This window comes from Carcharodon carcharias, chromosome 6, assembly GCF_017639515.1.
Source record: "Carcharodon carcharias isolate sCarCar2 chromosome 6, sCarCar2.pri, whole genome shotgun sequence".
Taxonomy (NCBI): domain Eukaryota; kingdom Metazoa; phylum Chordata; class Chondrichthyes; order Lamniformes; family Lamnidae; genus Carcharodon; species Carcharodon carcharias.
The window spans coordinates 132,797,988-132,822,939 of record NC_054472.1 but is presented as its reverse complement, the minus strand read 5'-3'; the positions used below and the strand labels follow the sequence as shown (position 1 = coordinate 132,822,939).

The following is a 24,952-nucleotide window of genomic DNA, read 5'->3' as shown; positions in this document are numbered from 1 at the left end:
GTCATTGAGTGTATTTAAGGCTGAGATAGATAGGTTCTTGATTGGTAAGGAGATCAAAGGTTATGGGGAGAAGGCGGGAGAATGGGGTTGAGAAACTTATCAGCCATGATAGAATGGCGGAGCAGACTCGATGGGCCGAATGGCCTAATTTCTGCTCCTATGACTTATGGTCTTATGGTCTTATAGTTGTACTATGCAGACTGCGATAGCATTCACATTCTCAAACCAAATTTAGAATATTACATACTCAGATCTATTTCTGCCTCTTTCTGAAAGGGACTGCTTTCTTTTAGCACTATCTGGGGTCTGTAAGATGCTGACTAAACTGATTGATGTTTCAACTGCTAGATAGATACTAAATCTATCCAAAACCCCTGTGTAATTTTACTGTTGTTTCAATGATTTAAAAAACTCCATTAAACAGCATAAGCTGTATTTCCATCTGTTTGGAGGAAAGTGCTTTTAACACTTCTGCCTAGGTTGGGGGAAGTACTGTGCAACTGGTGGCTGATTCGCTAATACCCATTGTTCTTGCTTCTGTCAAAGTTAAAGGTTTCACCCTTTATATTCACAAGGAACCTAACATCATGCATATACATTCCTTTTCCATCATTCCACTTAACCAAGTGCCTGGGATCAATGGTAATGACATTCGAGTCCAAAGAGAAAAGATTGCTCTTGCCTGCATTTGAAATCATCTCATCCAGGGAGAGAAGTGCCACAGAAGGAGAAATGGCACCCATCAGAACATGAAGTATACATGCTGAGGATACACTTAAGCCCCTTGAAAGAAAGGAAGAAGGACTCGCATTTTCATAACACTTATCACAACACTAGGGCAGCCCACAGCTTTTTACAGCCAATGAAGTACTTTTGCAGTGTAGTCATGGTTGTAATGTAGGAAACATAGCAACAAATTTACACAAGCCCCGCAAACAGCAACATGATCATTGTAAATTGTCTATTAATTGTATGGAGGTGCACGGAATTAACCTGGGATGCAGTTGTGCCCTATAAATAGGAACAGACTGAAATTGTGGTGGCTGGATTAGGAGATGCAAGGTTGTAATGTGTATCTCTGTAAATAAATGATTATAAAGATGTGCAAAGATTGCTTCCAGATCTGGTTTCCTGGAGTGTGACATAGTAGCAAAGGATGGTTTGCTAAAGGTGAAGGTTGAAAAGTAAGAAAACAGAGTTGTAATTCCATACAAAATAGCTGGAGTAAGCCATTTTCTAGGTAATGATGCAGTCTTTGGTGAAATAACCATGCTGTTGAGTAAACCTTCTATTAAAACAAATGAACCTTGACATGGAACCTGATAAGGCAATTATGTTTGGAAAGTTGATTGAACTGCAGTTTACCTTGTCCAGGCAATATTTTGTATCCTCTTAACCAAACCTTATTTTACTCAATAGCGTGTCAGTCAAGTATTAATGACATCAGATGATAATATCAGATTTTAAAAATACATGTTATCTTTAACTTACATAGGCAGTCTGTTCACACTATTCAAAGGTGAAAAATTCCTGCTAAAAGATGCAACTGTGCTTGATGAAGAGTATGTGAAGCATGTAGCTTAGTGAGAATTGTGAAATCTATTAAAAAAATTCAAAGGAGGCCACCAGGTGGTATTGTAAGCCTTCCTTTGGCACATAACCAAAATTAGGTAGTTTCCGTGGATCTAAAGGTATGGGACAAAGGCAGAAATATTTCCATTCTACATTTTGTAGACCTGGCAACCAGATTTAGCCTTTCTAAATTAACAATTGCAAGGACAAAACTGTCATTTTATACAAAATCATGGAGAATTGGATAGGGATCAAACCTGGGACACAAGTGCAGTTTGTGATTGAAGATGGAGGGACAACTTGCAAATGACAAGTACAGAGGTATGTGAAAGGATACACATTATAGTCCTGAATACCACAGCTCAGTGTTGTAATTGATAGGTCTATGATGGACACCATGAAAGGAATCATGCAGAGATCAGTAAAATGCTGCAGAAAATTTTAGCTAATCAACCAGACTACAAGTTGAAAACCACCTGAGTTCATGCAAATAATTTATTCCAGATAGTTGGAGGGTATAATCCTTATCAATTAAACCATGGGCAAAATCCCAAATTGCCTTCTCTTCTGTATGATAGTCCTTCTGCACTAGAAAGAATTACAATTAGTTCAATTTTTTCTGCACCTCTGGATGCTTTAATTGCAAGAAGATGGACTTTCATCAAAGATGATGTCCTTGAATATGGGACTTATAAGGCTAATGTGAGGCTTGTTGCTAGGGGCTCTGAAGGGTGACTGAATGGATTCTCCTACAGCTGGAAAAATAACTTTAAAAATCTTTTTAGCTCTTTTGGGTCACATAGTCAGGGGAGTGACTAAAAGCAGCATATCTGCAAGACAATACTTTATAGAGAAGTTGTTCTGAAACTGTCCAAAGAGACAGAGAGACAGAAAGGAAATGATGGACACTAAACAAATGCATCAAAGACCTGAATGATGCTTCTAGGGTATGAAATCTTTTGTGGAGTTGTTCTGTTGAAAATGATGTGTGTCCAACTAAAACTGGGCTCCACAATGTTTTATTGGCATCATAAATTAACATTTTCAGGCATTTTCATGATGCAATTTGGTGATTTCTTACGGGACGGTTCTGTGGAATTTGAGTAATGTGTTATTAATAAGATTAGAGTAGAATTTAAAATTGGTAGCCAGGCTTGTGGGGCTTTAAAATATATTGGTTTAGATATTAAGCAAAGTAGTTCAGGTGTAACTTTATTTGAACAATCTTATTGCAGCGTGTTACCCCAATTCAAGTTAATCATCTTGGGTCATTGCAGAAAAATAGTGTTAGATCTAAAGGAGAGAGAGAAAAGGTAATGTTCGAGTGGTCACTTGAACTGGTTGTGCACTCAGTTTAGACCACATGCTAGTCTGATGTGTTGGAGTTAAGTACTATGATGAAACACTCTAAAGTAGAGAATGTCTTAATAAAACATTAAGAAAATTAAATCTGTATAAATGCTTACTTAAGTTCCCTCCTTAGGTGACCCAAAAAACATGAAGCTGGTCATTCTTGTAATGCTTCACATGTTAATCTCCCTTATGAGTACTCTAGTGTAACTTGTTTCATAATGATCCTGATATTCTGTGAAGTTTCAATAGTCATTGGATTGCTGCTCCAGTCAAACATTTACACGCTTTGATACTGCTCCGCATTTCTTTCTGAGCCTGGCTTATCCAGAAAGCAGAGAACCATGTCCCTTGAAGAAGCCCATTGCAGCACTGCAGCATTGGAGAAGACAAGACATGCCCCCTTTTTACAGCACTAGTTGCTAGTTGTAAGTTTAAATGTCAGTGTAAATGTTAGTGAATGGGTGAATGGCTGAATGGCTGAGTGGATGAATGAGTGAATGGGCAGGATGGTAGGGGGGTTAGGTGGGTGAGGTAGGTGCATAGGGTGGGTGAGATAAATGAGTTAGGTGGCAGGTAGGTGAGGAGGCAGCTGGGTGTGTTGGCAGGTGAGTCAGGAAGTAGTCAATTCAGGTCGGTAGATGTAGTCAGGTCAGAGACTGGTCAGGCCAGGTCAGGGGGGTTGTCGGGTGGTGGGGGGTAGTCAGGTTGAGTCAGGTTTGGTCTTAGTGGGGGTGTGAGGGAGGTATTCGGGTGATTGGGGGTGTAGTTAGGTCAGGTGGGACTGGAAAGTAGTTGGGGGGTCAGCAGGGGGTGCAGTGGAACCATGTGGTCTGGGAGGACAGTCATGTCAGTTCGGAGGGTAGTCAGGTAGTTGGTGGGTTAGGGTGTAGTTAGGGGCATGGGGGTAGTCAGGGGGTCAGGGGGACGATAAGGGAGTCAGGGGAGTCAGTGTGAATGATTGGGGGAGTCAGTTCTGTAGTTACCCAGGACCTAGACTAGAATTTTTCAGTTGGAGACATTCATGGAGGGTTTCAGGGAGCAGGGGAATTGCCCATCGGAAGTTGAAACTCCCTGGGCATTTCCCACGGAGGTCAGTGTGAACAGGACTTCCGCAGGGTCTCGACGGGATCTTAGGCCAAACATCTTGTCTACAACAATCAGGAGGCCGGAAGATCTGGACCAATACTTCTGATGGGTTAAAATACAAAATGTCCTTTAGCTTGAGAAGCCAAGAAAATAAAAATAATTGCTAAAACTACCTTGCCTGCCAGAACATCGGCTTTTATGGAGGCTGTGGATATGGGATTTTATTTGTCAAATATTTTAAGTGAGATTCTACACAATGGGTGTACTGAAGATAGTATACCTAATCACTGTCAAGTAGATAATTGTTCATCGTGGGAAATTGTAAGAAAAGTGTGATTGAGAAAAGGTTATGTATTGATCTTGCTGGCCAGAACCAAATGCTGGAGAGAAAGAAAATCTCTAAAATTAAATGGCTGGATGCAAGTATTGAATTGTCTGACAGTTTTGCAAAAAGAAATAGATGTATAAAGAAATGTTTAAAGGTTGTAGAGGAGGGTTGTCTCACAATGTAATGCTTGTACAGAATATGGAGCTCTTTGATTTAATTTATTTTGAAATGTTGCTAGTACATATAAACACTATCATTTATTAAAGAGTGAAAAGGGAATCTGTTAATTGTATTTTAGAGAATACAGGCGGTGGGCATTAACTGGGGATTCACTTGAGCTTGTGTAAATAATAGACTGAAATTATGGTGGTTGGGTTAGGAGGTGCAAGTGTGGATCTCTTTTAGTAAATACTTATAAAAATGTGTAAAGATTGTTGCCAGTTCTATCCTTGACCACTTGGCTTTCTGGAGTATAACAATAACAACTAGAAAATATGTTTTAGTGATGCTGTTGGAAGGATAAATAATAGTATGTGATGTTTATAATCCATGTGAGAGGACAGTTTAACGTCTTACTTGAAAGACACCACATCTGTACTCCCCCAGTGCTACACAGAAGTGTGAGACTAGATCTTGCACTCAACTTAGAGTCTTGAAACTACAATTTCTGACTCAGAGGCAAGAGTGCTACATCTGAGCCATAGCTACCCTTACATGTCTAGTAACACTACAGAGAGGCAATGGGAGATGAGAGAGTTGGAAGTGAACTACCAGGAAAAATTGTTAATAACATTAAGTTGTTATAGTTTGCAAACATTAATTGGAAGGTTGTTGAATATAGCACAGATGCATCTTCAAAATCATATATGATAGTCCACCCTTAAAAATTACTGTCCTAGTTCCCCTCCTAAATGCGTTTTATCAAGAAGCTGTAATTGTGGAGGATGAAGGAATAGCAGAAAAACTAAATAAATAAACGTTAACACGTTGTTAGGGTGAAATGAAAAATGTGGAAGAAGGCTCAGGTAGAGCATTAACATGACCTCAATCTATTGGACTGAATGGTCCTTTGCTGGCCCTAATTTCTATGTAATACTATAAACTGATATTTTATAAATGACATTGGAAATGAAAAGAAAGGGATGCTAGAGGAGGATGTGGAATGATTGTGAGATAGCTGTAGAAAAGAAATTGATGGTGAAAAGCAGCCACACTGTGTCAGATAAGTCAGATGGCCATCACGGCATGCACCCTATGCTGTTGTACGCATTTAGAAAGGTGATGGTGCACATTTTTTCAATTCATTTAAAATATGCAAATTGTAACATTGAACTGGAGAATGGAAAATATAAATCCTGAGTGAACCACTATAGTTTTCGAACACTGAAGCGTACCTATTTACACTCAAATGACTTTTACTTTTTTCTGTCAGGAAATCAGCTCCAAGCTGCCAACTTCTGCATTTAATTCGAGTGTATTAGTCTATGTCAAGCAGCCCCCTTGAGAAAGATAGGCTGTAAATTCAATATGTTAATTGGTCATTTAGAGCAATATTAACATGGCTTTTGGAATTTACTTTGGATTCACAGATATCCCAGGTTTCCTGGAAGCCACCAGTGAAAGCAATGCAAAAGCAGTGGTAATTGAGAGGCTGCCGATATAACAGGGAAATATGCCAATAAGCAATGAAATCTCATGGCTGATTCATGTCTGATTGTGTGAAAGGCTTTGTTTAGAGTACTTGTCCTGGGAGGTTACTTTCAAAACTCTAGAAGCTATTTTCACACTTTTGGACATTAGTTTCACAACTTTAAAAATTTGTGCCACTTCTGTCATTTGTCCTGCCTGCTTGGGTCATGAAATCACTTTTGGCATTGAACCCAGAATACTCTAGCTACTCATCTCTTCCACTACCACCAGCCACATCTTCTTGATTTCACTGGTGTGTTTCTTCCTCCCATCAGTATGGAACAGTATCTCCTCGTGGAACTTTACAGAACACAACATTAAATCCAGGGAAGTGTCAATAAAGTGAGGTGAAGCCTTTAAGTGTGCACACTCCAACCTGTCACTTCCTTGAGTTCTGCTCCCAACTCCAGTATCTATCGAAGAGCCTATATCCTTAAAAGAACAAAGAACAATCCAGAGCCAACTTCAATGGAGTAAGAATGGACCTGGGCTGAACAAATTGGAATCAAAGGTTGGCAGGAAAAATGGTAGCTGGACAATGGTCTACCTTCAAAGAAGAGAAAGTTTGGGCACAGTCAAGGTATATTCTCTCAAAAGGGAGAGGTGTGGCAAATAAATCCAGAGCTGACTGGATGATAAAAAAGATAGAAATTAAGATAAAGAAGAAAAAGTGTATTTATAACAGCTGTTTGGTTGAAAGTATAATTGAGAACCAGGCTGAAATACAAAGGTTCAGAGGGAAGGTGAAAAACCAAATAAGAGAAGCAAAGAGGGAGTATGAAAAGAGACTGGCAGCTAACATAAAAGGGAATCCGAAAGTCTTCAATAGGCATATAAATAGTAAAAGAGTGGTTAAAAGGGGGATAGGGCTGATTAGGGACCAAAAAGGATTTTTACACATGGAGGCAGAGGGCATAGCTGGGATATTAAATGGATACTTTGCATCTGCCTTTACCATGGAAGAAGAAGCTACCCAGAGTATGGTGAAAGAGGAAGTAATTCAGGCACTAGAAGGGTTTAAAATTGATCAGCAGGAGGTATTGGATAGGCTGTCTGCACTTAAAGTTGATAAGGCAGCAGGACCAGACAGGTTCTGTTCTGTCGGGCAGGTTTAATTGAAGCATTCATAATGAAATCAGACTGTTATGTGAAAAAGAATAACTTGCAGGGTTATGGGGAGAAGGTGGGGCAATGGCATTAAGTGAACTGCTCATTCGGAAAGCTGGAGCAAACATGATGGGCTGAATGGCCTCCTTCTGCACTGTAACAATTGTGTGATTCTGTCAAATACTGGAGTTGAAATTGACTCATACAGGTTGTCATCATTTCTGCTTAACCAAAATGGTGGAGAAACCTGGAAATAATATATTAATATAGTGGTTGCATTTTAAAAGCCACTGACAGAGGCATTGCTCTTAATTCCAGGTTTCCTGTATTTTATCAAACCACCCACCACTCTCAGCACATCAGCAACTTAAAACAACTCCTCCACTAACTGAGATCACAGTTCATTTACTGCATCTATGCTCCCTGATTGCTGTGAAAGGAGAAGAATTATGTGAGATAAGGATGTCTTGATTACACAATTGAACTGCACTGAATGTCATCCAAGTTATCTGAAAGATAAAGCAAAGCTGTCCAATGCCACCTGATTCTTTTGCAAAGTGATTTTTTTTTCTGCTTAAAATTGAGAAAAGTTATACTTTCTACATTTTGTAAGGTTAACTAAAATCTTACCAATTTATAATTTAAACGAATGCAGGTTTGTGCTGTTACAACAAGGATAAAAGTGAAATATTAATATTCTTACTCAGTGTTATTGCTATCAATGGTACGAAACAATTCATGCATCTCTTCTGCATTCAGGACTCCATCTGTAAAGTAAGCCTTGAATTCATCAAAGGACAGCTTGCCATCATCTGTAAGCAAAGAAGGGATTTCATAGTTAGAATGTACTAATTGCTTTCAGCTTCATCAACCTGGTCATTTGAAAATCTCTTCACAGTAGCAGTATGTTAAAAATGGCTACATTGAATCAGAGCATATACTAGGTCAGTGATATGTGCAAAATGGCATTAATCTTTCAAAACTTAACTTGAGACTCATGAGTAAATTAAATAGATCTGTTTTATAATGATAGTTGAGACCGCTAACTTATGAATTTTTCCAATTTGTTTTTGTTGTTGTTGCGAGAATGAACAAGAGGTGATTCTACAAGCATAGAATCAGAAAGTGATGAACCACAGAAGGAAGCTAATCAACCCATTGTGCCAGTGCAGGCTCTTTGGTAGATCTAGCCAGTTAGTCCTACTCCCCTGCTCCATCTCTACAACTCTGTAAATATTTTCCTTTCAAGTATTTGTCCAATTCCCTTTTGAAAGTTACTACTGAATCCCCTTCCATCATCATAAGAATATAACTATTCTGTACCTGAGCCATGTTATCTAGTCCCTAACTAGTCTAATCTTAACTTATAATGTAGTTAGTATAATTTTAAAGTGCTATATACTGTATTCTTATTCTGCATATCAAATGGAAAAAGTAAAAGGGGAGAGAAAATAATGATTTTTGAAACCTTGCAAGCTCTAATCAGCAGCTAGATAACAACAGATCAAAATATATTGAGAGGCTCATAGATGTTAAACAGTTGGTAAAAGCAGCATGAAGGATCAAACATAGAAAATATGTTCAAAGCAAATGTCGCACATAGAGCTTTCAAAAAGAAGTTGGGTTATTTCAATGCCATTGATGTAAATTTTTCAGAACATCTGTTGCTTGTGACAGAAGTTGATTAAAACTGCCAGTGTGTGATCTGTTTATTGGGAGGGGCTTTCTGGAGCTGTTAAAGCTTTAGATACGGGGGCTGGATTTTTATGGAATCGAGCCAACTCTGAGGACCTTTAACATGGCAGGAGGGAACCTGTATATGGAAGTCGCACCCCCATTTCTAGCAGATGCCTTTATTGCTAGCCAGGGGATAAGGGGGAGGGGTGTGAAACACACAGGTGGGAATCCCGAACTAACCAGGGCAGGATCATTTGAAATTAGTGCTGAGTTCAAACAGACCCCATTTTCACTGTTCCAGGGGCCTTAACCTGTAGAAGTCACAAATTTATTGAGGAGGCATAAACGCTCTTGAAGGGCAGATAAGGTATGTTTAAGTGTCCTGACCTGCAGTTATTTAAATCCCCATCCCTTTAAAAATGGGAAAAAAACAGCTTTCATTTGGAGTAAAAAGGAAAACAACTGATAATAGAATGCATTGATTGACAGGCTATCTGTTGTAGTTTAGGGGAAAAAAGCTATCTGTTCCTGCAGTTTCAAAAGATTTCATTGTTGACATTTCCCAAGGGTTGTTATTACAGCTAAGCACATTATGAATGCTTGGCTGAGTTTCAAAAGCTCCAAAACCGCTTATCTCTACAGGGTGGCTGAGTTCACATTTTGACTGATCGTTGTAAGAAACTATTAAAGGATTAACTGCCTTTGATATGTAGTGAATAAAAGTTTGTTTTTACAATAGATTGGCCAATTGATGGGATTTAAAATCTTTGAACGGATTTCATGAATGAGAGCTTTTTTCCGTATCAAGTGTAGATGAGTGAGGGCAGTTTCCATAATGTTAGAACATCCCCTGAACATACCAGTGTAAGGAAAATAGAATGATATAAGTATAAGAGGGATTATGCATGTTGTTCAATCCTGTAAAATCAATGCACGATGCATATGGATGTAACAAACTGATTTTTTTAAAGATTAAAGTAACAACTTAAAACAGAGGGCGACTTGTACATCGGGTTCTGTGACAATTAACTCCTAATTTCCAAGAAATAAGAGTCTTTTCAATTTTAATTTTCAGGAAAAGCAAACATCTTAAATAAACTAAGAAAAATGCCAAAAGTGACAATGACAGTATTTCATATTAAAGTGGTACGTTATGAAAGAATGCTAGTGTATTTTTTTAATTCATTCACAGAATGTGGGCTTTTCTGGCTGGACCAGCAGTTATTGTCCATCCCATGTTGCCCTTGTTCAGGGACATTTAACAGTCAACCATATTGCTGTGGGTCTGGAATCACATATAGGCCAGATGAGGTAAGGACAGCAGATTTCTTTCCTTAAAGGACATAGTGAGCCAAATGTTTTTAACAACATTTAAAAATCAACAATTGTTTCATTGTCATTATCAGACTTTTAATGCCAGGTTTTTATTCAATTCAAATTCCACCATCTACCATGGCAGGATTCAAACCCAGGTCCCCAGAGCATTACCCAGGGTCTCCAGATTACTAGTCCAGTGACGATACCACTATGGCACTGCCTGCCATTTGCAACACTCATCCTACACCACATAATATATCTGTAGGCCCTGGTAGGTCTTCACAGCAAAGAGGGGAACTGGCTCCACAGGAACTGGATTTACAAGTACTAACTCCATATGCCCCAGGTCCGGAGTTGCAGAGCTGTTCTATTTATCATTCTTCCATCTTGCCACAAATGGCAGTCAAGGAAAATATGACCCTTATAAACTAAAATACTACAATGCAATATGAAAAATAAATGCATTCAGAAAGCAAAGATGTAGTTTACATTAATAAATCAACCAATTCATGGTTAATATCACTAGTATAATTTCAAGCCAATGCCTATAGTTCCTTCTAATTGACCAATCACTAATATCATTTTAAAAATGCAATGTAGTTGAACACATCATTACATTAACCCTGCTAAGCTATTTTTTTCTAAGCCGATCTTTATCTAAACTTACCTCAGTATATTTTCTATGTATTCTTAAGGTATTTTTCTATGTTGCAATTCTTCTAATGTCCATTTGATCCTAACCGCCTACACTGCTGTCATCACCCTCGATTAGAAAATCCTCCCTTTCTTCTACAACAAAGAATGTTTCCAAACACAATCTTATTTCTTTCTTTTCTCTGTTAGTAACTTCTTCCCCTGAGCTATTATTTTCAGTTTTGCTGGTTGGTTCACAAACAATTCCATCATCTTCTGATAACCAGATCACTCTTTCAGCTAAAATAAAAGGGGCATCTAGCAAAATGCTACATTTTTTTCCTATAATGCCTAGTGTAAGCATAGATATTCCCATCACAGGGTTTACAAGTAAAAGATAATCTTGCTAGACATGACTGAGCACCACTGCCTCAGGAGGGATTTCATGTCAGGTGATGCAGCCTCCAGGAGGAAGCCAAGTTGATCAGGTAGGCACATATTGTCAATGGTCATCAAATCATCAAAGTCACTGCAGCCCTTAATTGTTCATCTTTGGTTCCTTCCAGGGATCTGCAGGTGCTATATGCTATATGCAGGTGCTATACCTTCTGCCCACAAACACGTCTCACAGGAGGCAGATGCCATGTTCGCCAGGACTGGGACTTTTATGCACTTCTTAACTGTCGACAGTCAGAATGAGCGGACACACAAGTTTGCAGCTCTGGCTGCCTTCCCATAGATCCAGGGAGTCATCAACTGAAAACAGGTGGCAATCAAGGCTCTCTCAGCTCACCCTATATCTTTGTCAACCAAAAGTGCTTCCACTCCATCAATGGTCAACTTGTCTGCAGCCACACAAAAAAAATCACATGCTTGTGTAAGATTCCCAGGGAGCTGCTGTAATGTTTTCATCCTGTGTCAGCCAAGCTTTCGTGAGATCATCACACCTCAGAGTTAGCGTGACTCCTTGTTGAAGGCAAAGGGCTACCTCTGAAGACATAGCTGGTGACACCTATAAGATGATGCCCAGGAGAAGTACAATCAAAGCCATCTGACCACCAGTCCTGTGATAGTGCAAGCAATTGGGATGTCGAAGAGGCTCTTTAAATGCTTCAATTGTTCTGTGGACTCCTTTCAATCTGCATGGATCTGGGTATTCAGAATGATTGTTGTTTGATGCACTTTGCACTACATAGTACAGCAGTGCAGACTAGAGCTCCTGGAGCAGGAAGATCCTGAGTGTGCCGCCTTTTCAGAGGACGAAGAGGAGAAGCAACATGAGGAGCCAGAGGCAGGGAAGCTAGGGGATATGGCAGGAGCACCTGCAGTTTCTCTCGCCACAGATTCTGCCTGACTTGGGGAGAGTTTTCAACATTTTCTGTTTTTATTACATAATTACATGGGAATTTTACCCTTTTTTTCTCTTTATCTTTCTAACACTAGCATAAGGCAAAACAAATTCAATCACAACATCACTTTCCTCTTCCCTGGAAAGCTCCCTGTTCTCGCTGATGGAGGGTGAAACCATGATAGTTATTCAAAACCCACTCGCGTGCTAGATGTTCTGCATTTTTATTTAGTGCTTAGCTATGGCAGGCCTCAGAAAACAGCAGGTATTTCATCAACATCATAACTTACAGCTAAACTAACCCAGAATAGAGGGTGAAAATATGATGGGGACCCCAAACCTCAAGAAGTTGAGGGCAGAGCAGTGTATTCTCTTAGGCTCCTTCATAATCCAAGTTCTGTCCCTACTTCACAGTGATTAATTTCCAGGTGGAAAAATTATGCAGCGTGCAACACAAAACTATAATGTTTAATGCTCTTTTGGAGTTTTGGAGCATTCTATCAGACCTATGGATGAAAAATCATTGGTTGCACAGTATGTGATGTATTCTATTTAACTTGTGGTAGAGGAATTTGGTGCATTATATTTCCTTCTAATTTATTTTTTGTAATTACATGTTAATGTTACAGAGATCATATAAAAATGGCTCCTTAGATAGGCATGCATCTGCTCAGCCTTCTTTCAAGGCAGCTAAACCATGGCTCTGCTCCTTGTTGGATAATAACTCTTCATTCTCTATCTTCCAGAGGGCAAAGTGAATGTCCAAGGTACCCTGAGATTGTTACTTATGTTAAGCAAAGTGGAGATGAAGAGGTTTAACCAACCATTGCTGGGGGTCATGACTTGGAAGACCCCTAAAATGCTTTATACGCCTGCTCAACCTGATCTATTAGTTGGGATGATCTGCTTGTCTATCAGCATTTTCAGCAAAGGTACCAACGACACCCCCTAGGTGGGAATTGCGGGCATAGTGGTATTGTCACAGGACTTGTAATCCAGAGAGTCAGGGTAAGGCTCCGGGGGCCTGGCAGTTTTTGGAATTGGAATTTAATAAAAATCTGGAATTAAAAGTTTGATGATGACCATGAAATCAATGTCGGTTATAGTAAAAACCCACCTGGTTCACTAATGTCCTTTAGGAAAGGAAACCTGCCATCCTCACCTAGTCTGGCCTACATGCGACTCCAGTCCCACAGCAATGTGGTTGACTCTTAAATGCCCTTTGAAATGGCCTAGCAAGGCACTCAGTTGTACGTAACCACTAAAAAACCAATAAAAAGGAATGAAACTGGACGGACCACCCTGCATCGATCCAGGCACTGGAAATGACCACGGCAAAATCAGCCCTGCTGATTCTGCAAAGGCCTCTTCTGCTTGTGCCATAATTGGGAGAGCTGTCTCACAGACTAGTCAAGCAACAGCTTGATGTACTGATGCTCACAGAATCATACCTTACAGATAATGTTCCTGGCACCACCATTACCATTCCTGGGTATGTCCTGTCCTACCAGTAGGACAGGCCAATCAGTGGTGACGGCACAGTGGTATACAGTCAGGAGGGAGTTGATCTGGGATGGGCAAGGAAACCTCCTGCTGATGACCATGTTTAACCCCCTCCCCATCCCCTACCCCTCAGTTGAACACCACTTGGAGGAAGCACTAAGGGTGGCAAGGGTGCAGCATGTACTCTGGGTGGGGGGCTTCAGTACCACTACTGCCCAAGCTGGCTGAGTCCTAAAGGGTCTGTGGCAGATGGTTAGGGAACCAACAAGAGGGGAAAACATACCTGACCTCATCCTCACCAACCTACCTGCCATAGATGCATTTGTCCATGACAGTATCTGTAGGAGTGACCACTTCACAGCCATTGTGGAGACAAAGTCCCACCTTCAAATGAGGATACCCTCCATCATGCTGTGTGGCACTACCGTTGTGCTAAATGGGATAGATTTCGAACAGATCTAGCAAATCAAGACGGGACGACCATGAGGCGCTGTAGGCTATCAGCAGCAGCAGAATTGTACTCGAACACAATCTATAACCTTGTGGCCCTATTCCTCATTCAACCATTACCATCAAGCCTGGGGGATCAATCCTAGTTCAATGAAGATTGCAGGAAGGCATGCCAGGAGCAGACCAGGTATACCTAAAAATGAGTTGTCAACTTAGTGAAGCTACAACACAGGACTATTTGTTTGCCAAACAGTGTAAGCAGCAAGCAATAGAGAGAGGTAAGCGATTCCACATTCAACGGCTGAGATCTAAGCTTTGCAGTCCCACCACATCTAGTTGTGAATGGTGGTGGACAATTAAACAACTCACTGGAGAGGGAAGCTCCACAAATATCCCCATCCTCAATGATGGGTTAGTCCCGCACATCAATACAAAAGGTAAAATTGAAGCATTTGCAGCAAGCTTCAGCCAGAAGTACCGAGTGGATGATCCATTTCCAGAGGTTCCCAGCATCACAGATGCCAGTCTTCAGCCAATTCAATTCATTCCACGTAATATAAAAAACAATGGAAGGTACTGGATACTGCAGATACTATGGCCCTGACAATATTCCAGCAATAGTACTGAAGGCTTGTGCTCCAGAGTTTGCCACACCTCTAGCCAAGCTGTTCCAGTACAACTACAACACTGGCATCAACCCAGCAATGTGAAAGATTGCCCAGATGTGTCCTGTACGCAAGAAGCAGGCAAATCCAACCCAGCCAATTACTTCCCCACCAGCCTACTCTCAATCATCCGTTAAGTGGTGGAAGGGGTCATCAACAGTGCTAACAGCTAGCACTTCCTTAACAATAATGTTCAGTTTGGGTTCAGCCAGAGCCACTCAAGCTCTTCTCCTTATTATAGCCTTGGTTCAAACATGGACAAAACAGCTGAGCTCCTGAGGTGAGGTGAGAGTGACCGCCCTTGACACCAAGGCCGCATTTGACTGAGGGTGGCATCAAAGAGCCCTAGCAAAACTGGAGTCAATGGGAATCAGGTGGAAAACCCTCCGCTGGTTGAACCAGCATGAAGGAAGATGGTTGTGGTTGTTGGAGGTCAATCATCTCAGTCCCTGAACATCGCTGCAGGAATTTCTCAGGGTGGTGTCCTAGGCCCAACCATCTTCAGCTGCTTCATTAATCTAACCTTCCATCATAATGTTAGAAGTGGGGATTTTCGCTGATGATTGCACAATGTTCAGCACCATTTGCAACTCCTCAGATACTGAAGCAGTCCACGTCTAAATGCAGCAAGACCTGGACAATATCCAGGCTTGGGCTGACAAGTGGCAAGTAACACTCGTGCCACTCAAGTGTCAGGCAATGGCCATCTCCAGTGAATATGCATTGTACAACTACATCACCATGAACCCCATATAAGGTTAGTGGTACTGCTCAGTCCCCAGATCCTCCACTAGGGTCAGGAGCTCACACTGTCTCATTTCTTCCACGATGGATTTTTGAACCCTTCATTTCTGCCACAATCGCAATCCGTGAATAAAGCAGTTTGCGGTTTTAACTTGTCACAATAACTTTTGGCGGGGACCATATTATTAATGCACCAAAGTAACAGTGTGGTGGTAATTCTGCGTGTATACCTATTTCATGCCTTTTATTTCCAGAACGATACATCCCAGATTACCTTGTGCACAAAGTAACATTTTGGCTCTAAGGGAGTGCAAGTGCTTTGCTAAGTGAGCTGAATTTGTGTTGAGAATGATAAAGGCATCTGGTAAAAGCTTGACTCATAGCAAGAGAATGTCAAGAACTAGAGGGCATAGACTCAAAATATTTGGCAAAAGGAGTAAACGTGACTTGAAGAAAATCTTTTTCACCCAGAGAGTGGTTGGATTCTGGAATAAATCTCCTGACAGGGTGGTGGAGGGAGGTTCGCTTGAGGTATTCAAAAGGGAATTGGATTGTTACCTGAAAATAAAGAAAGTGCAAGGTTACGGGGATAAGGCAGGGGAGTGGGACTAGGTGGACTGCTCTTTCAGAGAGCCAATGCAGACTCGATGGACCGAATGGCCTCCTTCTGCTCTGTAAAGATACTGTGATACTGTGACAGTTAAAAAAAGGTGGTCATGACAGACAAGGTTTTTCTTGTAATTTTCTCTGTCAGAGAAAAAAGAGAGGGGAAGGACTAGTGGGTTTAGTGGCCTTAAAAATGGATAAATCACAGGCCCAGATGAGATGTATCCCAGGCTGTTGAGGGAGGCAAGGGAAGAGATATCAGGGGCTCTGGCAGTAATTTTCAAATCCTCTCTGGCCACAGGTGAGGTGCCAGAGGACTGGAGGACTGCTAACATTGTCCCATTATTAAAAAGGGAGGAAAGGATAGACCAGGAAATTACAGGCCAATCAGCCTAACCTCGGTGGTGGGGAAGCTACTAGAAAGAATTCTGAGGGACAGAATATATCTGCACTTGGAGAGGCACAGGTTAATCAGGGATAGTCAGCATGGATTTGTAAAGGGAATGTCGTGTTTGACTAATGTGATCGGATTTTTTGAGGAGTTAACCAGGAGTGTTGATGAGGGTAATGCATTTGATGTGGTCTACATGAATTTTAGCAAGGCTTTTGATAAGGTCCCTCATTGCAGACTGGTCAAGAAAGTAAGAGCCCATGGGATCCAATGCAAAGTGGCACGTTGGATCCAAAATTGGCTGAGAGGCAGGAAGCAGAGGATGATGGTAAAGGGATGTTTCTGTGACTGGAAATCTGTTTCCAGTGGGGTTCCGCAGGGCTCTGTGCTGGGGTCCTTGCTGTTGGTGGTGTACATAAATGATTTGGACTTAAATGTAGGGGGTATGATCAAAAAGCTCACGGATGGCACGAAAATTGGTAGGGTGGTAAATAATGATGAGGATAGCCTTAAACTGTAGGAGGATATCAATGGACTGATCAGGTGGGCAGAGCAGTGGCAAATGGAATTCAACCTTGAAAAGTGTGCGGCAATGCACTTGGGGAGGCTAACAAGGCAAGGGATTACACCATGAATGGTAAGACTCTGGAAAGTACCGAAGATCAGAGGGACCTTAGTGTGCAAATCCATAGATCCCTGAAGGTAGCAGAGCAGGTAGATAAGGTGGTTAAGAAGGCATATGGGACACTTGCCTTTATTAGCCAAGGAATAGAATACAAGAGCAGGGAGGTTATGCTGGAACTGTGTGAAATGCTGATTAGGCCACAATTGCAGTAGTGTGTGCAGTTCTGGTCACCACATTATAGAAAAGATGTGATTGCACTGGAGAGGGTGCTGCCTGGGCTGGACAGTCTGGGCTATGAGGAAAGATTGGATAGGCTGGGGTTGTTTTCCTGGGAGCAGTGAAGGTTGAGAGGTGATCTAATAGAGGTGTATAAGATTATGAGGGACATAGATAGGGTGGATAGGTAGGCCTTTTTTTCCATTACTAGAAGGGTCAATAACCAGGGGGCATAGGTTCAAGGTAAGAGGTAGGAGGCTAAGAGGGGAGTTGAGGAAAAATTCTTTCACCCTAAGGGTGGTTGGAGTCTGTTACTCACTTTCTGAAAGGGTGGCTGAGTCAAAAACTCTTGTAACATATAAGAAGTATTTAGATATTCATTTGCAATGCCATAGCCTCCAGGGCTATGGGCCAAGTGCTGGGAAATAGGATGAGTGTAGTCAGATATTTTTTGACTGGCATGGACACAATGGGCCGTATAGGCTCCTTCTGTGCTGTAAACACTTATGAGTAATATGTGCCACTAAATTCACTATTGTCATGAGAAGTTGCACAATGGGAAGCAGCAACTATAAGTTGCTGACGATTAGAGAACACAGTGGTATAAAAGACTCAGTTGCTATAGTGAAAATGTAACCCTGGAAAGGGCATTTGTGATCATTGTGTGGCAGAGCCTTGAAGAATAGCAGTTAAGCTAATAGATCTGTCTTGATAGGGAGTGAGTGCTCGTATTGTTTGGGAGAAATGCTTTCTACAGTGAGTGAGTCTCAACAGCAGCTGCTGCAAATCTGCAGACCAACGAGGTAAGGGAGAGCTACTCCGGAAGGTTAAAAAACTCATGAATAATGTGACTCTGAAGAAGATGGTCTGTTGCGGGGAACAACAGCTGCTGTGTTTTGCAATTATTAAGGCCATGTCTCTCAAGTAGAGAGACTGAAGCATGTGTGGGTGGTGGTTTCCTTTTTTATTTGTGATTGTGTCCACTACTCCTGGAAGGGTATGGTTCCAGTCACTTTTCCAAAGTGGAGAATCACGAAAATGCCTAATGCTCATCTTTAATTTCACTTAAGTGGTGTCATTACTGACAATAAGAAAAGTTCAGTGAAAGACAGAGAGACCAGGATATTTTCGGCATGTGGTTGCGATGACTTGGCTTCTGGGGAAGAGCAGGTCTGTAATTTGTTCTATAGAACTATGGATACAGCAGACAACTATGGTCTCCTATCATTGTCTGCTGCTGACCTTCAGATGTCTTGCAGATGAAAACTTGCAAAATATTTTTGCGAAGTTATGATCCAGCTGGCGATGTCCCAGAGGTCCACATGCCCATGTAAAGAGGTTATTTGATAACATTTTTTGTCTCAGTGAATGGTTCAAGCTGATTTATTAAACTTTGTGGGAAGTATTGTTACCAGTATTCCCATTTCTCTTTTCATTATATTCCATCCTTAATTAAATTTCCAGAAATGTTGGCATTTTAAAATTGAGTGGATACTTCCTCCTTTGCCAAGCTGGACTTTCACACAGCTGTTCAAACTTAAATATCAGTGCAGTACTTGGTGGCAATTATTTGACTAAGCCAGAAAATGTGAATTTAAAAGCTGTATTATGCAATTCAGGTCAGATCTATGGCAATAATTTAAAAGCAATGATTATCATTATTAACTTAAATTTACCAACTTGTTTTTTTTCCCAGTACACTCTACAATAAAATATATAAAAGTATGAATGGGTGAATAAAGTAGTCTAGGGTATATTGAATGCTATTTTCAGGCAGCTCTATTCTGTTAAGTACAGATAACCACTTTTATCAAAAAGATTATGGGCTGGGTTTTACATGCTCCCGTCAAGCATATTTTCAATGGTGGGGGAGGGGAAGTAAAATAGAACGAGTGCCCACCCCACTACTTTCCCACCCACCCCCTAACTCACCCCTATAAAACAGTAGGTGGGCAGACACCGAAATTAGCAGGCAGCCTGCCATATTTAAATAAATAATTAGGTGTCCATTGAGCTTGTTACCAAGCCAGTTGACCCCAGTAGTATGTTGCCCATGCCATATTACAATTACATGGGCGGTCAGACAGGAGTGGGAAGGCCATTCTTTTTTAAATCTTTTTAAAAGATTGGGAAGGAAGGGGTTGGTACTATCTTGAAGGCCTCCCTTTTGTGCGTCAGGGGCCAGACCCCACCAAACGTAGTACCCACCCTTTCTTCCTATCGCCTGCTCTGTAAAGCCAACCACCCTCACCTCCATCTACCACACCCCTCCAGCCCCTTTGCCAAGCTGCCCAAACACTCTCTGCTCAATACCCTGGACGTACCTGGCTCCAGGATCCATCGTGCCTTCTTCTTGGATCTCGTTGAAGTCCTGGCCATGCCCATTAATGGGCTCTTGGTGCTGCTGGGACTCCTGGAGCTTCTGACCAATCCAATTGACTGGCAGCTCCTGAGGTTGGGACTTTCTCCCAGATTAGGGATGGAAGTCCCACTGACAGCCTATTTAGCACAGCCTCAGTGTGTTATGACTGCATAGGGCTAGCATCCAGCAAGTCAACTTTGCTTCTGGGGGTCATGAGCCATCCCGTCTCCCGTAATACACAGCCACGTGCCTGGAACACCAAACACTCTTATGAAAAATATTTTCCAGTTTTGGTGCTAGGCTGTAATTTTGAGATTTGTGCTTGTCTGATTCTGCAACAATATTCTGGATTAGTCCAATTTATGCATTCAGATAGAGCTCCCAACTTGGATTGAACCTCCTAACAAAGATGGGGCAAGTGGTTGTAGAATCCCAGAAGGAAAAAATCAGTAAAAACTGGAAAATAAGAATCTGGTCTGAACTGGTGTTGTATACTTTAAAATGGAACACCAGTAAAAACTGGGATATAAGAATACTGGTCCAAACTATTTTTTTTTTCCTTCTGGTATATCCATTGCCATTTTAAAAAGACTACAGCTGCCATTTAAAGTTGATTTTTTTTTTTCTATAGCAAGAACATCAACTGCAGGAAACAATTGCAAAATAATGACACAGCTGAAAAGTACTCTTTCATGAAATGGGACAAATGAGAGTTGTTCTTAATGGCATCTTCCACACTGGTGAACTGTCTAGACTGTGTGGGAAGAGAAGGCAGACAGGATGCACTGACTAATATTCAGAGAACTTGGGAGCAGATGGAGTCAAATTTTGCCAAGCTCAGAAAAACTGCGAGAGCATTTTCCCATACAAAAATGAAACAATAGGAGAAAAGAATGCATGCCGCAATAAGCTTTCTCTCAACCTGTTACATCTTCAATTTGACCACATGTAAAGTATACTGACAACTTTACCTTTCTCTCCTTGCTCGCCATGCATGCCCACACTGCTGCAGGGCAAACAGCCTAGATGAAACTTAACATCTAAAATATAGATGTATTTAGCTTTATAAAAACTTGCCCGGTAAAAAGAATCCAAATAAAAATTAAGTGCACAGTGTGTACTCATTTATTCACACACCCTGGGATAAAGGATTGAATGTGACTGTATATACTCCTCAAACTTGTAATTTTTTTCAATGATTTCAGGGTAACTTGGTGAACAAGAAGGACCAGAAATAATTGTTTTAAGTGCCTTTTGCAATGCATTTATGACTTTGTATCCATAACCTCAATTTCCTAGTATTGTTACTTTAGTGACATTGATAGTTTATTTATCACCAATTAAAATAATTTTGATCAGGAATTATGTCTCTTTGATCCATTAGTTTAACTTGGCTTTTGATCGACTGGATTAACCTGAGCTAATGCAATATATGCAGATTACAAGAATCTGAAAATTCCACATGATTTAAAGTCTGATATAATCAACTGAAAATCAAAAGAAGCAATTAATCCAAGGTGATGGAGTTATTTTGAATAAGCAAGGGGGGAAAAAGCAGTTACCAATGTGTCAAAGTCAAAACCATCGAAGCTGTGGCTGCAACATTGTGAGGGTATTCTCAAATATACAGTCAACATCAAGTAAAATGAGCAAGAGGCAATTTTCTGAGCCTACACTGCCGTTATGGAGCTTCAAATTTGGGAGCGCACTGGCCACAAATTTCTGACCATTAATTTTGGTTATAAAATCATTGTGTGTTTGAATTTCCAATATTTGTTATTGGGCAAGACTTTCCACTGCCAGTGCAGTTTCACAAAACTCCTTCCACTAAGACAGATGCTGTATTTCTATAGCTCCACAAGCAAAATGTAACTTGCTAAACCTGAAGAATGGTCAAGCTGGAAAAAACATTTATGCACTATTTGAGAGTATGAAAAGAGACTGGCAGCTAACATAAAAGGGAATTCAAAATCCTTCTGCAGGCATATAAATATTAAAAATGTTTTAACAAGAGGTATGGAGCCAATTAAGGACCAAAAATGGGGATCCATGCATGGAGGTGGAGGTACTAAATGAGTACTTTACACATGTCTTTAGCAACAAAGAGGATGTTGCCAAAGTCATCATAAAAGAGGAGGTAGTTGAGACACTAAATGAGATATAATTTGATATAGAGGATGTATTAGAAAGGCTGGCTGTACTTAAAGTTGATAAGCCACCAGGATCAAATACTATGCATCTTAGGATAATGAAGAAGCAAAAGAACTTACGGACATAAGCAATTGGAGCAGGAGTAGGCCATTTGGCCCCTTGAGCCTGCACCATCAATCAATAAGATTGTGGCTGATCTGATGTGGCCTCAACTCCACTTTCTTGCCTGTCCCCCATAATTGTTGACTCCCTTGTCAATCAAAAATCTGCCTAACTCAGGCTTGAATATATTCAATGACCCAGCCTCCACTGCTCACTTGGGGAGAGAATTCCAAACACTAAGGATCCACTGAGAGAATAAATTCCTCCTCATCTCCATCTTAAATGAGAGACGTATTATTTTTAAACTTTGCCCCCTAGTTCTGGCTTCCCCCATAAGGGGAAACATCCTCCCAACATCTACCCTGTCAAGTTCCCTCAGAATCTTGTATGGTTCAATAAGATTCTGTCCCATTCTTTTAAACTCCAATGAGCAGAGGCCAATGGTATCATGAATATGAAGTGGACTGAAAGACAGGAAATACAGTCATGGTGGATTGTCATTTTTGGACTGGAGGGAGGTGTACGGTGGACTTCCCAGTATCGGCACTAGGGTCCTTGCTATCTTCATATATATTAATGGTCTAGACTTAGTTATACAGGACACAATTTTTAAAAATTGTAATGGAATCATGTCAACTCTCTGAAAGAGCAACTCAGCAAGTCCCACACCCCCACCATTTCCCCATAGACATGCAAAGATTTTGTCTGCAGATAATTATCCAATTCTCTTTTGAAAGCCTTGATTGCATCTGCCTCTATCACTCTCCCAGGCAGTGCATTCCAGACACAAAACACACGTTAAGTAAAAAAGTTGCTTCTTTTGCAAACCACCTTAAAGCTGAGTCCTCTGGTTTGCGACCCTTCCACCAATAGGACCAGTTTCTCTCTATCTGCTCTGTCCAGACCCTCCATGATTTTGAACACCTGCATTAAATCTCTTCTTAACTTTTTCTTCTCTAAGGGGAAAAGTTCCAGCTTCACCATTCTTACCATGTAACTGCAGTCCCTAATCCCTGGAACCATTCTTGTAAAGATTTACTGCATCTTTTCTAATACCTTCATGTCCTTGTTACAGTGTGATGCCCAGACCTGGACATAGTACTCCAACTGAGGCTGAACCAGTGTCTTATAAAGGCTCATGATAACTTCTTTGCTTTTTTACTCCATGCACCTATTTGTAATGCACAAGATCCCATAAGAAGGACCAAGAGAAAGATTAAGAAAAGAAAAATAGAATATGAGGGCAAACTAGCGAGAAGCATAAAAATGGACTGTGAAAGGTTCTAAGGGAAGAGATTAGCAAAAACTACTGTGGGTCTATTACAAGTGGAATCAGGAGAATTTATAATGGGGAATAAGGAAATGACAGAGAAACTAAACAAATACTTTAGGTGGGATTTTCCAGTCCCTCCAGCAGCAGGCATCATCACAGGCAGGATGGCAAAATTTGGAGAGTGGCCAAAAGTCAATTGACGATGCCCGCCGCAGGTGGGACTAGAAAATCCCAGCCTTTGTGTCTGTCTTCACAGAGGGAAATACTAAAAACCTCCCAGAAATAATAAAGAATCAAGGAACTAGCCTGAACAAGGAACTGTAAGATATTAATATTAGTAAAAAATTAGCACTAGAGAAATTAAAGTAGATAAATCCCCTGGGCCCAATTATCTACATCCCAGAGTGGTGAACGAGGTGGCTGCAGAGATAGCAGATGCATTGGTGATCATCTTTCTAAACTCTGTAAATTCTGGAATGGTTCCCACAGATTGGATGGTGGAAAATGTATCCCCACTATTTAATAAAGAAGGGAGAGAGAAAAGGGGGCACTGCAGACCTGTTAGCCTGACATCAGTAGTAGGGAAATTGCTAGAATCTATAATAAAGGATGTGATAACAGGAAAATAATGGTAAGAGTGGGCCGAGTCATATCTTACAGATAATGTCCAAGACACCACCATCACAATCCCTGGGTATGTGTTGTCCCACCGGCAGCAAGACCCAGCAGGGGTGATGGCAAGCGGTATACAGTTGGGAGGGAGTTGCCCTGGGAATCCTCAACATTGGCTCCGAACCCCTTGAAGTCTCATGGCATCAGGTCAAACATGGGCAAGGAAACCTGCTGCTGATTATCATGTACCGCCCTCCCTCTACTGATGATTCAGTGCTCTTCCATGTTGAGCACCACTTGGAAGCAACAGGGCGGCAAGGGCTCAGAATGTATTCTTCAGGGCGGGTGCCTCAATGTCCATCACCAAAAGTGGCTCAGTAGCACCACAACTAACCAAGCTGGCCAACTCCTAAAGGAGATATCTGCTAGACTGGGTCTGCGGCAGATAATGAGGGAACCAACAAGAGGGGAAAACATACTTGACCTCATCCTTACCAACCTGCCTGCCGCAGATGCATCCATGACAGTATCGGTAGGAATGAACGCTATTGTGGAGACAAAGTCCTGCTTTCATATTAAGGATACCTTCATCATGTTGTGTGGCACTACCACCGTGCCAAATGATATAGATTTCAAACAAATCTAACAACTCAAGGCTGGGCATCCATGAGGTGCTCTGGGCCATCAGCAGCAGCAGAATTGTAGTCAAACACAATCTGTAACCTCATGGCCTGGCATGTCCCCCACTCTACCATTATCATCAAGCCAGGCGATCAACCCTGGTTCAATGAAAAGTGCAGGAGAGCATGCCAGGAGCACCACCAGGAATACCTAAAAATGAGGTGCCAATCTGGTGAAGCAATAAAACAGGACTGCTAGTGTGCCAAACAGCATAACCAGCAAGTAATAGACAGAGCTAAGGGATCCCACAACCAACAGAGCAGACTTAAGCTCTGCAGATCTACCACATCCAGTTGGTAGGTGGTGGACAATTAAACAATTCACTGGAGGAGGAGGAGGCTCCACAAATATCCCCATCCTCAGCGATGGGGGAGCCCAGCAAGTCAGTTCAAAAGATAAGGCTGAAGCATTTGCTGCAATCTTCAGTCAGGAGTGCCGAGTGGATGATCCATCTCGGCCTC

At 41.3% G+C, this 24,952-nt stretch overlaps 1 protein-coding gene across 1 annotated transcript in view; it reads right to left on the bottom strand.

Moving 5' to 3' along the window:
- LOC121278831 (N-terminal EF-hand calcium-binding protein 1-like) overlaps positions 1-19,689 on the bottom strand; it is a 273,038-nt gene extending 253,349 nt beyond the window's left edge. Inside the window, exons 1-3 of the mRNA XM_041189290.1 lie at positions 19,635-19,689; positions 10,871-11,062; positions 7,839-7,947 (exon numbers count right to left, since the gene is read on the bottom strand). Of these exons, the coding sequence (XP_041045224.1) occupies positions 7,839-7,947; positions 10,871-11,062; positions 19,635-19,689 (356 nt within the window). The remainder of the gene's footprint in view (positions 1-7,838; positions 7,948-10,870; positions 11,063-19,634) is intronic.
- Positions 19,690-24,952: the final 5,263 nt, after the last annotated feature.